This window comes from Acomys minous (genome assembly GCF_964271855.1).
Source record: "Acomys minous genome assembly, chromosome: 15".
In the NCBI taxonomy this organism is placed as follows: domain Eukaryota; kingdom Metazoa; phylum Chordata; class Mammalia; order Rodentia; family Muridae; genus Acomys; species Acomys minous.
This window is the reverse complement of record NC_140497.1, coordinates 15,828,559-15,847,054: the sequence shown is the minus strand read 5'-3', so window position 1 is coordinate 15,847,054 and position 18,496 is coordinate 15,828,559. Positions and strand designations below refer to the sequence as shown.

Sequence of the window (18,496 nt, the reverse complement as noted above, 5' to 3'; positions counted from 1 at the left end):
GCCTTTTTAGGTCAACAAGACAATCATTGTCTGCTCACAAAAAGACCTTCTAAGCTCTCGGTCCATTTCTTTGGTTTTCTTATGGAGTGATTTGTGGGTCTTCTTTCCATGTTGTATGCAACTTGTGGAAAAAGTTATTTCCTATATTTTTCTATGGCTTCTGATTGGATTGGGAAGGAAGTACAACCTCAGCATCAAGTATCCTACGTGCTTATGGATGCTCCTGCCTGTACATGTCACTATTGCTAATGCCTTTCTAGATCACATTGCTCTAGCAAGTTTTTGTCACTGTCATTTGTTTTTCTTTGCAGCAATGCAATCCTGACAACTGCTGTGAACGTACAACTTGTGTTCTGAAACAAGGAAGTGTTTGTGACAGTAAGTCTCCCTCACAGACTTGCTGCAGAGGTTGTCAAGTAAGATTTAAGTTTAGTAACGTTATGTAATCACCTATTGAATTATATACAGGGTATACTGACTTATGAGTATAGTTTATGTGAAAACAAGTTACTTTTAAAGTAACTTAAATACTTTTAAAGAAAAATAATAATACATTGAGGATTCAATTTCTTATTTCATGGAATTTTCTTCAATGTTCAGTCTCTGTCTAACATCACTATTTTGTTAACTTGAAGCTGTTTCCTACGCGTGCGCGCGTGTGTGGCAGATTTTCTGTTTGACCCATGCTGAACTTGAACTTATTCTATAACTATCGTTGTCCTTTAATTTACATCCTCCTGCCTCAGTATCCCAAGAACCTGGGATTATAGGAGTCTATTACTAGGTCCAGCTAATATTTTGCAAACAGGATTATATATGTATATATAAATATATATACATTTAAAAATTGAAGTATGCACTTCTCATTTATAGACTGAAAGACCCCATGTTGATTGCTGATCTGCTTCCCTTTTCAGATCTTCCAATGGGTTTTATAGTGAATTCCACATATGAAAATACCACGGTTAAATATTTGCCATTTGTATTATCTTCTTCATTGTTCTTAATTGGCATAATTACAGTCTTTTTCTAGAAACTCAGAGCATGGCTATATTTATCTATGATCTTTTTCTCAATGTCAAATAAAAATAATGACTAAGAAGATGAGATAGACAATCCTTTAAGATTCTTTATGTAAACACTAAGAATTCTCTGGATGAAATATTAATATTAATAATGTAGCATAAAGGTTATTCTTGGACTCATTTCTTTAAATATTCTCATGGTTGCAATGCTTCTGTAGTCATCATCATTCATCTGTTCCCCACGCTCTTCTCAGTTTTTGTTTTGATTTTTCATAGGATTGGTAAATATTCCATTATTGCAAACTATGGTATAAGTATTTATATATTTTGAAGATGACTTAACTAAAATATTTTCACTCTACAAGAGTAATTCCCAAAGCTAACAGTAGTCTTTGCTCCCTTGAATTAAAGCACAAAACTTCAGTGTGTGTGTGTGTGTGTGTGTGTGTGTGTGTGTGTGTGTACGCATGTGTGTGTGTGTGTGTGTGTGTGTTCAGTGCATATGCCTACAGTGGCGTATATTGACTGTAGGTGAAGCCAGAGGTTGACACCAGGATATTTTCCCCTATTGCATCTCTTTCTTATTTCTTTGATCTGTGTGTCTTCTTCAGCTTGGAGCTTGCTATTGCAGCTGGACTGGCTGGTGCATGACCCTTGGAATCTTCTTGTTTTACCCTCCCCCACCCCCACACTAGGAGTACTGGCACATACCACCATGCCCAGCTTGTTTTACCCCTCCCCCACCCCCACTCTAGGATTACTGGCACATACCACCATGCCCAGCTTGTTTTACCCCTCCCCCACCCCACACTAGGATTACTGGCACATACCACCATGCCCAGCTTTTATGTGAGTTCTGGGAACTTGAACTCAGGTCTTGATGCTTTACAGCAAGCACTGTCCCCATTGAGTCATCTCCACGGCCCCATGTCACATTTGTTGTTATTATACCATTCCTTAGATACCTGTCTTATCTCTCATTTTCTTTTTTTTTTTTTTTTTTTTTTTTGGTTTTTCGAGACAGGGTCTCTCTGTGTAGCCTTGGCTGTCCAAGACTCACTTTGTAGACCAGGCTGGCCTCGAACTCAGTGATCTGCCTGCTTCTGCCTCCCGAGTGCTGGGATTAAAGGCGTGCGCCACCACGCCCGGCCTTATCTCTCATTTTCATACAAATATTGAATTTATTTTTAAATGAATAGCACAGTAACTTATCCTAAGAGATTGAAAAACACTCAAAAGAACAAAAATACTGTTTCTGAAATATTTGCAAATACAGTAATATTATATATATATATATATATTTCTGTTAGTTTTTGCCAGATACCCATGAATGTAGACCCCCAAATCATCCAGTCTGTGACATCTCTGAATTTTGCAATGGGAGCTCAGGACAGTGTCCACCTGATATCACTATACATGATGGACATACTTGCAGAGATGGGGGGTTTATCTGTTATAAAGGAACCTGTCCTGATCTGGATAAACGGTGTGAGGAGATATATGGAAAAGGTAAATTTTTGTTATATCTAAATCAGTGACTTTCAGTGTTTCTTTTCATGTTGCCAGAACAACAGGAATAATCATACATATTTCAATTTTTATTTAATATTTACATAGGTTTAAAAGTATTTTTCTGAAGTATAAGTGGCAAATACAAATTATCTTTATGTATATTACTTGATAGTTTGATATATGTACATATGCTTAGATATTTGCCATAATCAAGCTAATTGAAATATCTATAACTTCCCATAGGTACTGTGTTCTCTTTTAGTTTTAATTAAAATCTTAAGATCTAAGCTGTTAGCAACTTTCAAATATACAAAGTAGTATTGTTTCCTATTGTTATACTGCTGTGTTTTAGATCCTTAAAGCTGAGCCATTTTACATAAATCAAAATTTCAACTTCTTGACCAACATCTTCTCTTTCCCCCTTTACCATAGTTCCTAAAAGGAACCATTTCATACTGTGCTCCTGTGAATTTGATGTTTTTATTTCACATAGAAGTGAGATGATATTTTTACCTCTGTACCTGGCCCTTTTCACTTAGCACAATGTCTTATAGGTTTATTCAGTGACAAATAGCTTCATCTTTACTAAAACTGAATCTACATATCTACCATCTGCCTGTGTATCTATGTATCTATGTATCTATCTATCTATTCATATATTTATTCATATATATATATCTTTTACAAATTATGTTTAACCTATTCATTATTCTTTAATTTGTCAATGGGCCTTTAGGCTGTTCAAAATCTTGACTGTTGTGAATCATGTATCACAGCTCTGGAAATGCAACTATTTCTTTGAGAAAATGTTTTCCTTTCCTTTGAATACACCAAGGTGGAAATCCAAATCATGAGGTAATTTTGTATTGAGTTCTTAAGGAAGATCCACACTGTTTTCAATAGATACTATACCAGCATGTACTTCTATCACCAATGGATGAGCATTCCCATTTCACCCATGCTTACCAATGTTTAACTTTTGATCTTTTGACACTCATCTCAACACCTTTGAGGTCATAGTTCACTTTGATTGTTCTTTCGCACTTGCTCGCTTGATGATTAGTGATGTTGAACAATATTAGAAATACTTGTGACTTCCATTGATCTGCTCTGCGAAAGCCAGTGGTATCTCTTGCTAGCTTGGCCAACAGTCATCTGTCCTAAACATCCTGGACAAAAGGAAATGCAGTAGTGCTTCTTTCCACATTGCCAAGAAGTAGATCCTGTCGTACAGTGTCTGGAAAAGAGAGGCAACCACTTCCTGATCCAGCTGAACCTTGGCCCGGAAACCATGGGTCCTCTCATAAAACCATGCTTCAGACTCCAGTTCTTCAATCTTTTCCTTCTTCTTAGTGGTTCAGACGCCATCTTGCATATCCCTCAAACTTGGCAAGGATGGTAGGTAAAGGCTAGTTCTTTCGTGTGCCCTGCTCTAAGCAATAGATCCCAGCTCAGTAGCCATTACACACATGCCTACATCTTCAGCACTTGAACCACAGTCACAGAAGACTGGCCAACTCCCTGGCAATGGAAGGTGCAGCTTTTTGTGTGACTGTCCTCCAGATCCTGAATCAGAGTTTGCTCTATGCAAGAGAATCACTTCAGCTTTTAAGGGCCTATACAGAGACTGCCGTGAAGGGATGGGAAGTACATTTTGATTATGTAATGATAAAGAAGTCAGCTCCTCAAGAAGATACATGGTAAATGTATGTGCACTTGGTGTCAGAATACCTAAACATACAGATCAGTGTGAAAAGGATAGTAGACTGCAATACAGCAAGAGTGGAGAAATTCAGTTCATCACTTTGCTCAAGACATGATTTTTCTGATTACTATGATGAGCCCCCCCCCCCCGCCCCACCTGTCTGTGGAAGTTTTCACTTGGTTTCCTCTGCAAGGTCTTTGAATGCTGTTGGATTAATAGCCACACATTCAGGCTACAAGAGAGAAACTAAAATGAGTTTCAGCGAAGTGAAATTGCATTGGAAAAATCATCTGGAAAGACCGCCAAAGAGTTTACTTCAAATATTATTCTTAAATATATACCTAGGGTTGGAGAGATGGCTCAGTCATTAAAGGCTAGGTTCACAGCCAAAGCAAAAAGCCCTTCATAGTTTTTAATAGAACAGATAATAGTCATGTGTGAAGTCTTGGTTTTTATTGTCAAAATCTTATGAAAGAGAAATGGGCTTGGTTGACAGACCAACCAATGTTTGGTGCCAGTTGCTTATGTATGGTCCTTATTAATTATGCAAATATTTATTTAGCACCCTGTTTGGGTGGAGTAGTCTTTTGAGAACATAGACAAGATTTGGGTGAGAGTAACGATGCTGAGACTAGGAAAATTCCTATTCATAAGGAGCTTAAATTCCAGTGAGGTGGTGGTGGGGGGGTGCGGGTGCCAGAGAAATACCAAGTTTATGGATAGATAAATAAAAATGAGTATATTAAAAAAACCCCAGGTGATTCGGGTTATATTAGCAATACCAGACAAGTGATCGACTAGTAAAAAGCCATAGGCAGGGTGACAGAAGTAAGTTTAGCTGCCGTAAGTGGCATGCCCAGATGTGCTTGTCTGAGGAAATAAAACTTCAGAAGAGATGTGAACAGTGACAACGAGCCATCAGGGCATGGTTTGGAAAGCACAATTCAGGAAGAGAAACATAGCCTCTGCATTAGCACTTCATGAAGTGTGGATGTGATATATGGACAGTGGCCATGGTCTTAGGAGCCCCCAATGATAATTGTATTTTCGTTGCTACTTCATAACAGTAATCTCACTATGGAGCAGTGTTGTAGTTCTTAAGACCACCAGAAATATGTGTGTTTCCATGCTTGCAATCCACAGGTTGAGAACCACTGGTGTAAGGCCTAGAGGGGAGTATGGGTGAAATCAGGATCAGAAGGTTTTTTTGTTTGTTTTGAGGTTTTTGAAACAGGGTTTCTCTGTGTAGCCTTGGCTGTCCTTGGCTGGTTTGTAAGACCAGTCTGGCCTTGAACTCACAGAGATCTGCCTGCCTCTGCCTCCCAAGTGCAGGGATTACAGGTATGTGCCACTGTGCTAAAACCAGAGCTAGGTTTTAGTTTTTAAGAGATCACTGTAGTTCATAGTTTGGTAGTAGATAGCGTGGGTGGGAGCCACTGGAAAGTAGTATGGTAGAGAAGATGAGACGTGACCACACTTAGGCTGTACTTATGGAGTATTCTCAAGATGACCTCGGTTAGGAGATGGAAGCAGCCACTAAGGGGGAAATGGACCATTCCTAAGTTTGGCCTCATCATCTGACTCACTAATGGCGTAAAATAAGAGTGTAGGAGGGTAAAATAAGGCTTGTTTTACAATATTAAACTGAAATGCCAATTAGTCAAAGATGAGTCCCATGTCAGCTAAGAACGCTAACACTTCTGTGGCCTCTTTATCTTGCCTGATGCAGAATGACCTTCTCCTTGTTTAGTTATTACCTCAATTGTTTACAGCAATTATCCAATATCTATATTTTATTACCCTAGTACTGTCTATGAATAACAATCTATTAAAATGCATCTATTTCCTGATTGCATTTCCTTGGGCTTGATAATGTGGTACAGGGAATCTAAACGCAGTATCATGTTTCTGAATAAGTGATGCCTATTACTTTAGGAGACTCAGAAAACACCCTAGATTTAAGGGAACATTTGGAAGACGACTTTGCCTTTGCAAAAATGCTTTCCTTTCAATGTCTCAGTCTCACTCTGGGAAACTTAAATTTGGTCTGACAGTGAGTCTCTAATAGTAATGGAAGGAGGTGTGGAAGACCTACTCTGTCTACTAGCTTCACTCCCAGTTGCTGGGATGAAATACCCTAACTGAAGCAACTTGGGGGCTCAGAGGAGAGTATCTGTTTACTTATGATTCCTGATTCCAGTCCAGAATTGCAGGAACTTGTGAGCAGATCGAGACACTTGGTCACATGGCATCTACTATCAAGGGCAGAGAGAATGAATGGTGCATGCTTACTCATGTTAGGCCAGTTTTTGTACTTGTACAGTTTCAGGACCCAAACTTAGGGGATAGTGCTACCCACGGTGGGCTGGGTCTTCCCACAGGAACTCTCCCACAGACATGCCAATCAGCCAACCCGATCTAGATAATCTTTCACTGAGACGACATTCCCATGTGAGTCTATATTGTTGTGTTGAATTAAAGCCAACCAGCATGTCTCCTGTCATTTGCAGCCTAACCCATATTGTGCCCCTCTAGCACATCCCATTTTAATATGAGTAAGTTACAACTCTTCCCTTGGTTAGGAAAGATACCTCTCAATGTAGTTACTCTTCCATGATTGCGTATGGTACCCAGGACTAAGCCTTCAGCAATAAGCCTTTGGGAAGATGTACCTCCTATCCAATCAATGGTCCTTTTTGTTGTTTTCTTTGACAAAACTATACACACATTTATAACTCTCCCTTTTCTTGTCTTTTTCTTTTATGGAAACAAGGACAGTGTAGCAAAAAAGCATTAAGTTAAGGTCATGAATACTGTCTTTTACTTTAGTTCTTTCTCTGTCCTTACAACTTACTAGGAAACCTTTTGAATTAGGTAATAATGCAAACAGACGTGTCTGAGGACATGGAGGAGCATAAATACATATTTTAATCTAAATATATTTATAATTTTGATAGGTTCAAGAAATGCTCCCTTTTCCTGCTATGAAGAAATCCAGGGTCAAACTGATAGATTTGGCAACTGTGGTAAAGACCGGCAAAACAGATACATATTCTGTGGGTGGAGGTATGCCACACAGAACTGTGACCCTTTCTATGTTATATTCTTTTCAAGTATCACATATACTTGGAATTGAGCCTGAAGCCTGAATGAAGGTCCAGCTGAGGCCATTCTAGGCTGCAGGCTAACATTTTAAAACATTTATTTGTAGGTAATCATGCGCCTCTTAAATCCAATCTAAAATGGATATAATGCCCACAAAGCCATTCTCTCCAAAGCTACTGTTTTTCTTGATTATAAAAATGATCCCCTTGAAGGTTTACCCAAAATGTGCACTACTTTGTTTATAAAATTAAGTGCAATTTCTCCTGCAGCTTCAGAGAGCTTTTTCATAAATTGTTCCTGAGTTTAGTAAAAATATTTGTTAAAATCCTACTATGTACTAGACACTGGGCTAAATAATAGTTGGCAACACACACACACACACACACACACACACACGCACACTCACACTCACACATGCACACTCTCACACACGCACACTCACATGCTCTCATGCCATTTGTAAGTTCTTAAACATTGCACATCCTTTGATATTTCTTTGCATTAAATATGCTTTCTGGTTAAAACTAACTTGTAAGCTTTGACTCTGTAAATGTCTACAGAGCTTTCTGGAGCCATCTTCATCTAAATTTCTATAAGGACTTATTATTTATAGCGTTGTTGTGGGACTTTAAAAATCATGTTTAATATCAACTGGTGAGTTCCCTGAGAGTACATCTCACAAATGTATTCATTATTCTCTGACTCTCATTGATTACTTGACAGTAAATATATAATGTACAGAGTAAAGAAAAGGCTCTGAGTAATAATGAATACTTAACATCAGTGGGTTTAAATTTTCTACCGTAAATGTTTATACCAACATATACATACAGAATCATTACAAGGCATTTTTAATGACCACCTAATGCATACTGATCACTTTTATGTTTTCAGGAATCTCATATGTGGGAGATTAATTTGTACTTACCCTAGCCGAGTTCCTTATTATCCACCCAATAATAGCACCGCTTCTGTGATCTATGCTTTTGTGCGAGATGAAGTGTGCATAACTGTGGACTTCGGATCGAGTGTTAAAGACGATCCACTCCGGATTGCCAGTGGCACCGTGTGTGATCTTGACAGGGTAAGTCCTTTACAGCCAGCTTCTTAAAAAAAATCTAGTTTCACTTATTATTTTGGGCAGCATTTTCACATTAAAGTATTGTTGGGACGGGTATTGGCTCAAGGCCAAGTTCTCAGCACAAAGGAGATCTATTTGCCCCGATGGGAAAGAAGTTGGGGAACTGGAGACAAAGTCAGGGGAGAAGGGGACCTGGCAGAAGGGGAAGGGAACAGGGGAGAGGGAGGGGAGGCATTTGACCCGGAAGGGGGACAAAGCACAGGCAGCCTCTGCACAGAGAGGAGACAGGTGTGTAGCACAGGAAGATGGTGGCTTAGAAAGGTAAAATGGGAAATTCCACGTTAGGATGAGTGAAGTGTTTAATTGGGAATGTTAATTAGGTGAACCAAAAAGGGCTTTTGATTGCTGGACTTCAATACTTTGAGAGCTGGGCCTTGGTCTTGGTGGTCAGCCTCAGGAGGAGAGATTGGCCAAATAAGGGAACAGATCTTGGTGGCTAGCTTTATCTATCTATCTATCTATCTATCTATCTATCTATCTATCTATCTATCTATTTTTTTTGGTAAGGCAGAAGGAATTGGGGAAAATGGCAAAGCCTGCCAAAGCCATGCTTGCCACACTCGAGCTGGCCAGAGTCCCTTCAAGTATCAAATTTTGATTTGCATTGTGCAATCCTATGTGTTTGGAAGGAGAGATGACTACATTTAGTTGATGTTCAGCCTGGCAACAGAGAAAAAGAAATAGCTCATTCCTTTAAAACTTCACCATACCAAGCACTTGGTGGCTAAAGTAGAGTAAGAAGAGCCATTGGGAATATAGTGTGCTTGACTACTTCATAGCATGGAACATCTCTTTTCTTCTGAGAAGAAAGTCCCTTAGTTCTTGTGGCTGGGTGGAGCAGACTTCCCTCGAAGACTTATTATGTGACATTTTACAAGTTAACTAAAAAATGTGAGATGTTTTGATAATAGTTTTGGGGATTATAACAGGACTTGCTCCACTGGGCTATTGCAGAGAATAAAGGGGATTACATAAAATGGAGAGAACAGTGCCAAGGACATAGTTTAAGCTAGGCTTAATTTGGATGATATTATTGATTATTATCATTTTTATTTGTACCCATGACCCTAACCCAAATCCGTGAAAAATACAAAGGGAATGAATTTACCTCAAAATCTCATTTAATTTCTGTCCACACCTGTGTTTGTGCAGGAACATGTCATATTGTATTTTATTAAAGGCACCTGCTTCTCGGGCCACTGAAACATGACTTAAAGTGCCTGCCCTCACTTTTTGTGGAGGCGTGGCTTTTATGTTTCCTCCTGCACTCTAACCCCACCACTCTCATCCCAGCAACGCACTTGTTACAACAGGTGAGCCTACAGGCACACACCATCACCACCCAAAGTCTTCAGGCCACTTTAGACGTACCTGAGCAATCTCCAAATGCACAGTGATTAACAAACACCTCTTTAAATATAACACTGGTCAAAACCCAAACCTCAACAGAAGTAAAACAATATTTCAAACTAAGTAAAAGTATATCAGCACTCGAGGAATGCCACAAAATTACTAGACCCAAATTTATAGCAGTAACTGGTCATGGCTTTGTTATGAAATTTCTTTCCCCCCGTTAATTTATTATTTAATCACATTAAAGCCTGATCACAGCCCCCTTGCTCCTCTCCTTCCACCCTCACCACTCCCTTTACCCACTCCCATCTCTCCGTCTCTGAGGAGCATCCCCCACCCCCTGCCACCATGGGTACCAACCCACCCTGCCCCATCATGTTGCAGCAGGACTAAACGCATCCTCTCCCCCTCAGGCCAGGCAAGGCAGGCCACCTAGAGTAAAGGAATCCAAAGGCAGAACCAGCCCCTGCTCCAATTATTAGGGGACCCACATGATGACCACACTGCACACCTGCTGTGTATGTGCACAGGGCCTAGATCCCACCCATTGCATGCTCTTTGGTTGGTGATTCAGCTACAGTGTTAAGGTGGCTGGAGACCTCTGAATCAGAAACTTCCGTTTTCTTTAGATTTGTTTACATGGCGTGTGTAAAGAGTCAAGATTTCTTAAAAGTAAGTCGCAAACATGTGCAACCAAGTGCAATGGAAACGGGGTAAGTAACTGCGTGTCTCTTGGATATTTCTCAACATCATTAATTTATTGGTCTCAATGTGATGTCACACCTGGGAGCTGAAATGAACAGTTAAACTCAGCTGCTGTATATAATTAGTGTTAGAAAACATTTTTGGTAAAGCTCACTTAGCAATGACGTAGAAAAAATATCCGGTTACAGCGGAAGATACACAAGGAGGTAAGTCTCCTGTTTGCGAGTCTATGGGTTCATTAAAGATGCCAGCTGTGTCTCTCATGTGACAAACACATCTTTATATTTACAGGAAAACACATAAAAACCCCTTTTTATTGATTCTTTGTAAATTTCACATTGTACAACCCAATCCTATGCATTTCCCTGCCCCTCTGTATCTGCTCTCTGCCCTTGCAACCCCTCTCCCAAAGCAATCAAAACCACAACCACAACAACAACAACAACAACAACAGCAACAACAACTACTACTACTACTAGTAACTACTACTACTAACTACTATTAACTGCTACTATTACTACTACTACACCCAAACCCAAACCCGAACCTCAAACCAAAAACCATCTCACTGTGGAAGCTGCAGCATGCTATGGTGTCTCACACAGTATATATCATTTTACCCAAAACTGCTTTACTTGCGCATGTTCGTTGCAGTGTGTCACTGGCCTGTTCTGAGGCCTCTGGCTTCTGCTACTCTATCAATAGAGAAATCTCACTGAGACTCCTCTCGGATATTCTGTTGTTGGCCTGTGTCGTGGAGATCCTGCAGCTTTGGTTCATGGAAAAGCTATGTGACATGTACACCCACCACCCCCGCCATGGTCACTGTCACACGGTCACACAGCACAGCGTTGGTATGTTCATTATAACAGGTTATTGTCACCCAACACTAGAATCTTAGAGGCACTCAGTGTCTTCCCTGATGGGCTTTGATGAACGTAGGACGGCGTCTGCCCTCACTGCACCAGAGAACTCTGTGCTCGGCGTGTCCAGCCTTTCCTTCCCTCAGAACTACCAACAGTCCCCTGAAACTCTTCCTCTCTCCACGATGTTTCTGAACACACGCTTATCAAAAGAAGAAATTCGAGTGGCTGACAAGTATCTAGAAAAAAAAAAATGAAGGAAATACAAATCCAAACGACGATGACGAAAGCTCCCCCCAACCAGAATGGCTGTCCTCGGAAAGGCAAAAAGCAACAAAATGTGACCAGCAGTGCTGAGAAAAGGGGACTTGGGACAGTTACTCTTCATCACCTAGGAGACACACCAGTGGTGTATCTGTGGAGGTGTTTGTAGAAAGTGTGGTGCCAGCCTGAGTGTGGGTGGCACTGTTCCAGAGGCTGGGGTCAGGGACTCACTACAAGGGATAAACCAGCTAGATGTCAGAGGAGGTTAAAATGCCCCAGACTCATTCTATGCAAGTATGAAGTTGTCAAACAATTAGCTGTTCTGCTGTGGCCAGTCTCGGCTGGCCATTATTGGCAGGGTAGCTGCAGAGGAGATGAGTCAGCAAAGGGAGGGAGTCAGGTGTGGTGTCAGGGGGATCTCGCAGCTGCAACTAACTAGCAATCAGACGGCATCTTTATTTATACAGGTTTCACAGAACAAAGATGGACTAGTGCTCATCCACGACGTACACATTATATGTTTGGTTTTTCATTACATGTCCAGGGTTACAAATTCAGTCACAGTTAGAAAGGGCAACTGTGCAGGACTTAAAATCTCAGCACTCTGGTAAGCAGAGGCCGGTAGATCTCTGTGAGTTCAAGGCCTGCCTGGTCTATAAAGTGAATCTAGGATGCACAAGGCTATACAGAGAAACCCTGTCTTGAGAAAACAAACAAACAAGCAAATGCAAAAACCAATTAGAAAGTACAAATAGAACAGATTTTATTTTTATCATTAGCCCTATAGCTCTAATTTAAAGACTCTAAAGAATATCTTCTGCAAGAAAACACATTTATTATATGACATTCTGCTCTTAGGCTGGCAGTATTTGCAGTTTTAAAGCACTCCAGACCAACAGAAAATATCTGAACCAGTCTTTTTATGAATAAAAAAGTACCTAAGTCCTTTTTACTATATTTATGTTATAAGTAGGAAAAGTTTGTTTCAGTCAATCTATCTTATTTATTGAGTTCTATTCCTCTAGGGATGTACCCTGTATGACCCTCCCTTTTCTTTTGAAACTACATTTTCAGAGAGCTCTAAGCATATTGTGAGAGGAGGCCTTGAGTTATGTAGCCTTTTCTCTTGGCCAGTCAGAGTCTGTCAATGGTCTCTGTTTATACTGTACCAATTGCACTGTCTGGGTTTGCTTAGGGGCAGATACCCCAAGAAGATCCCTGGAGTAACAACCTCATAAAGAAATTTCTAGCTCTGCACTTATCTGTGCTTAATGATCTCCGGGCCATAAGGAAGACTTCCAAATAGGGCCAGATAAAGTTATTTTTTTTTTCAAAAAGCAGAAGGGATAAAACTCAGACATAATTTTCCCAGGAAAAGACATAAAACGAATCAACATGCAGAGACCAAAACCCTAAAAGTGGGAGACAGACTGAGAGCAACTGCAGCATTCAGCTCAGCCTCGCTGGGACGGTGCTGGAGAGCTGTGCTGGCTTCATGACGTTCACCACTCCCAGTGGCTATGGCTGAGCCACTGTACTTTCTTGTTTTATTCCAATTTGCTCCAGCAAGATAAAAAAAAATATTATAATTTTTGCATTTGTTAAGACTTGACTTTTGTGAATTTTGGAGTAGGCTTCAGCATCTGCTGGTCTTTTAATGAGTTGTTCCCTTTATTGCTTCTAATTTTGCCTTGTAGTCATCTTTTAGGATATATGTATATCTCTATATCCCATAGTTATATAAATATGTTACAAATATATAATATATCCAGGATATTTATATATTTAGGATATATGTATATATTGTATATAGGATATATATCATGCATATACTCAGGATATACATATAATATATATTTAGAATATGTGTATATGTCATATATATTTAGAATATATAGTATATATATTTGAGATAAATATATACTACATTCAGAATATATGTATGTATATATCATATCATATATATTCAGAATATATATCATATATATGTCATATATTATATATATATATATATATATATATATATATATATATATATATAATGTTCTGTCTTCTCATTACATCATTTGCATGCTTCCCTTTCTACCAATTTGTGTGTTTATCAGGACAAGTGATGCCCCTCTACCTCGGAATTATCATCTATTTGCTTTTTAATTTATTTTGATTAAATTCAATCAGCCGGCCTGCACCATTTGTTGTTAAAGGGTACCTGCTGGCCTTCTTTTGAGATGAGCTCCTACTTTGCAGCCCTAGCTGGCCTGGAACCTGTGTCCCTTCTGCCTCTGCCTTCTGTATGCTGGGCGTACAGGCTTGTGCCATCACACCTGGCTTTGGCTTTAGGGATTAAAAAAAAAATCTTTTTTTCATTCTGTGTTCCCAGCATTGCAACCGTACTGTCACACGGAGAGACTCTGTTTCCGGCGATGTCTGTCTGTGGTTCTAATTGTCCTTTGCACACTGCTTCCTTATATGTGGCCAATTTTCTGCTGAAATGTAGTTAACCAGGCTTTCTGCACCTTCAGCTCCTTCTAGCCCCTGGATGTTCATATTAGAGTCCTCGAAAGTCAGGCCATTATGGGCCATGTTTGATTTGTTGTTACATGGGTGGAGGAACCCGAGGACCATGCTTTAGTCTGTGATGCTAGTTTTTCTGTTTGAACTAGTCTGTTGGTGATACTTCCCATTGTGATTTTTATTTAATTTTTCTCTTTCATTGCCAAGAGTATCATTTGGCTCTCTGCCTCAAATTACAACTTCTTTGCATTTAGAAAATTTATTCTCATGGGAGTTGCTGATTAAGCAACACCACCACCACCAACAACAACAACAACAAGATTCTTGCTCTTATGTTGAGATTCAGACCCAGTTAAGATGGCAGTAAGGTGATTTCATTGCTGGTAAATGTTTCACAGTGAGACTAGGGAAGGTTTAGGTCCTTGCTTGTGAAGGCCAGTGGCTGAAGCAGCCGACGGAAAGTCGGGGAACCTGGGGAAGGGAAAAGACGCATGCTGACACCCAGCCTACTGCCTCCCGCACACCACTAGATTGAGAGTTGATGTATGTGTCTGAAACCACTCTCTAAATTGAAGGGCAAACATTTGAAGATGTTACACTTTCTTGTTACAAATATGTCTCATTTTGTAGATTTCTGATATTTATTCCTTTGATGTGTGAGTTTTAGTCTGAGAAGCCTGGTATTCTCTTTGTGGAATTCTCTCTTTAAATCACATAAATATAAGCATACAATGGCTAAGATTTAAAAAAAAGTAAGTATTATCACATAGTACACAATTTCATAATTAAAAAAATCATTTACACATCTATCTCAAAATGATCCTAGGTGTGCAATTCCCTTGGTGAATGCAATTGTACTGGTGGCTACCTACTTCCAAACTGTGAAACACGAGCGAGATCGTCCTTGTGGGGTGACAAGAATGGCAAGTATTTTATGTCTTTAAATAGCTATTGAGAAAAAGTTAAAAGAATATTCAGCTTCATTCAAATAAAGCCACATTTGGCCACTGAAAAGAGACCAATAATATTTGGAATCAAAAGCAATTAGACTTTTCTCAAGTAATGGGGCCAAACAGTGTTATCCCTGCTCCACGTTTCTATGTGATGCTAATCCTTACACCATGTGTGCTCACACCACGTGTGAGGCCAGCCAGGTGGCTTGCATGTCTGTTTCTTTATGTGCTGTCTCTTTCATTTGGGGGTATTCTCCATCTGCGTTTCCACATTTATGAGTTGTGTGGGACCTCATCTCTAGGTGACATTTACCGTGTTGAGTGCAGTCACTGTTTTTCTGTCATAGGAGAGACTATACAGAGGATAAGGTTTGATGTAGAATCTGTAGACTTCAAGAAACAAAACGATAGATTCCACCTTAAGAGACAGTAACAGGAAGGCTACTACCATGGCAGCCTTTGGCTTCTGTCATTTATGTACCTATTAGATTTGAAACTAGTGCTGGGACTCTTTGCTTTATAATTGAAGGTAGTTTCTATTTTCATGCAGTGCATTCTGATTATGGTTTCCCCTCCCCTATCTTCCTAGATCCTCCCCATTTTCCCACCCACCCAAATTCACACTCTTTCTTCTTGAACTCTTAGGATCTGACAGACTCAGGTAGGTACTGTCAGCAAGTGATGAACTTAGGGCTGGTGTCAAGCCTCTCAGTTTTTAATCTGGTGCCCTTTTTAAGTAGCACAGCAATCTCATATGTATATATATATATATTATATAATGTATAATTATATATATAATGTATAATTATATATATAATGTATAATTATATATATAATGTATAATTATATATATAATGTATAATTATATATATATGAGTATATGAATACACACACACACACACACACACAAACACATACACAGTCCTACAGTGGGAAGACAGTCACCTGTTACCTGCAAAGGAGGTATCATACAAGCACAGCGAGGTGTGCCGAGGATCCTGTAACAAGTCAACGTTGCACAGTCTTATTGTAATCAACCTGTACTTCATATCATTGGATTTCAGGAACTCACTGGGTTATTTTGGGGTTTTACTGTAATTGCCAGATAGTGTAGAATACTCTGAAAAACCTCTGAAACTTTGTTTCCATGGTTTAAGGATGCTTAGCTATAGTTTCAAATACTGTGGTACTCTAGTTAGTTTTCCATGTTACTTGATTGACAAAAAAAATCATTTAAATTAATTTGTAGCAACTTGAAAGTAAATGATGCTGTTTAATGTTTAATATACCTTTTATCTTTAGGTCTGATCATGGAAGGAGCTTCCAGGAATGCAGAAAGGATGTGGCTTCTAAGCTTGTACATTGTTTTAGTTATTCTCACTTCAACAACCCTAATAGTCACAGCATGGAAAGCCTTCAAACAGTGGCTTTTCAAGGAAGAGGAATCCCTGTGTAGCGAGTAAATTGAATTCATGTTTCAAAGTTAAATTTTAATAGCACTAGGACTTTGCTACGTTAGGTATCTGGAGAACCAATGATACTTTGCAATTCTCTAGGACTTTGGGTTCTATCCCAATGTCTTATCTAATTGTGTGGGGCTTATGTGAAAACCCTACTTGGTGAGCAGTTTCACAAAGATGACCAGTTTGGGAGTGCTGGTCAACTTGAGAGAGTGTTGTGTTAGTCCAGCCATCTTCCTGTACCTGCCCCAGACAACTGCAAGGCTACAAATGTGCTAGACTTGCTGCGTGGGTGTGGAGGATCTGAATTCAAGAACTCATGCTTGTCCGAGCAGCAATCTACTTCCCCATGCTGCCCTGAAAAGCGCTTGTACTTGATATCACTGGCACACCAAATACTGAGATATTTATTTCAAACGTTGTAACCTGGTTTTGCTTATAGCTTGTTTCCCCCAAAACTTATAATTTGGCCATGATCCACCCTTGAGCTCTCAATGGTACCCTAAGTTCAAGTTTACTGAACCTCCTTTTGCTGTGTTGTGGGCTGTTTGCACAAGAGAGGGTGCCCCAAATTCAATTTGTCTCCAACTTGCAGTTTGAGTTTTATTCTACAGAGTCTGGGGTGTACCGCACATCGTGTGAACAGCACTTTAATGAGCATGGGGTGTAGGTGTCACTTTGAGATCCCAACTTAGAATGCCTCCAAGTAGGACTTCTGGGTGGGATGGCAGTTATGTTTTTAGATCCCCAGGGAGACCATCACCCAGCACAGCTGTACTGCATATCCATTGACATCCTCATGAGCACTCGTTTCTCTAGATGGTTCCTCTCTCAGCTTCTCAGCTTCTTTCTAGCTATTCCAAAAGAAGGAGGTTTGTGTTATTGAAAATCTGTGTACCTTCCTTGGAAAGCTGCTTATTCAAGTCCTTAGGCGTATTTTATTTTAGTTTTGAAATGGGGTCTCACTATGTCACCCCGACTGGCCTGGAACTCGCTCTATAGATCAGGCTAGTCTCGAACTCATGGAGGTCTGACTACCTTAGCCTTCCACTGCTGGAATAAAGCCTTTGGCCAGATGTCAGTTGAGCTTTTGTCCTATTGACATGGATTCATTGTAAGTCTTGGCTTGTAGTTGGGTGCTCATTCCTTATCACGTACATGCTTTCTCAGGATTTGAAGTGATTGCCTGGGCTCTTTTGTTCACTGATTGTGTTCTCTCCATGTGGATGGTTGCCAAGTCTAAGGTGAAAGAAATCGCCCCTGAATGCTTTCTTTGGGGAGTTTTAGGCTTCAGACCTTAGTAAAGTGTGTTCTTGAGTTTCTTGAGTTATTTTTGTGTAGTGTAAGAGGAGGGTCCAGGGTCAGTGTTCTATGCCCCATTTCCCCATTTCCCAGCACTATTTATGGAAAGGAGCTGTCGCTCTCTCACTGCTCAGCACACATGTCCAAAGCCAGCTGACCGGTGTGGGTTCCTTCCGCACTTTATCCCACGCCACGTGCTATTAAACTCAAAACCATCTTTTGTGCAGCACCATCATTTCTAACCCTCATTAAACAGCCCCTATGCAGTCACAGACACTGTGTGCTGGCCTTTCACAATTCTATCTACCTGGCATCTGAGAAGCATGCGACTGTCCCTCCAAGTTGTGAGATCATCAGTTATGTCCCTGTGTAAGCCATAAGAAGTTCTCATGCATTTGTTCTGGGTGAGCATGGTTACTCTGGCTGCGGAGCATCTTCATGTGCATGCATGTATGTGCTCTGTGTACAGAGTAGACAACAAAGGGCTGGGAACCAGTACTGGCGTGGCCTCGGTAGCTCTCCCTGGACATCTCCTTTCTTGTCTGATTTTCTTGCCTGTGACCACTTGCTTCTCTGGACTCCTATACTTCCAGT

General features: G+C 40.1%; 1 protein-coding gene across 2 annotated transcripts in view; it reads left to right on the top strand.

The window, feature by feature from the left end:
- Positions 1–18,496, top strand: part of LOC311585259 (disintegrin and metalloproteinase domain-containing protein 32-like) — a 64,293-nt gene that overhangs the window by 39,460 nt on the left and 6,337 nt on the right. For both annotated transcript variants that reach the window (XM_084760288.1, XM_084760289.1), the window contains exons 13-19: positions 312–416; positions 2,336–2,534; positions 7,200–7,308; positions 8,242–8,431; positions 10,471–10,554; positions 15,014–15,110; positions 16,443–16,599. In XM_084760288.1, the coding sequence (XP_084616414.1) occupies positions 312–416; positions 2,336–2,534; positions 7,200–7,308; positions 8,242–8,431; positions 10,471–10,554; positions 15,014–15,110; positions 16,443–16,599 (941 nt within the window). The remainder of the gene's footprint in view (positions 1–311; positions 417–2,335; positions 2,535–7,199; positions 7,309–8,241; positions 8,432–10,470; positions 10,555–15,013; positions 15,111–16,442; positions 16,600–18,496) is intronic.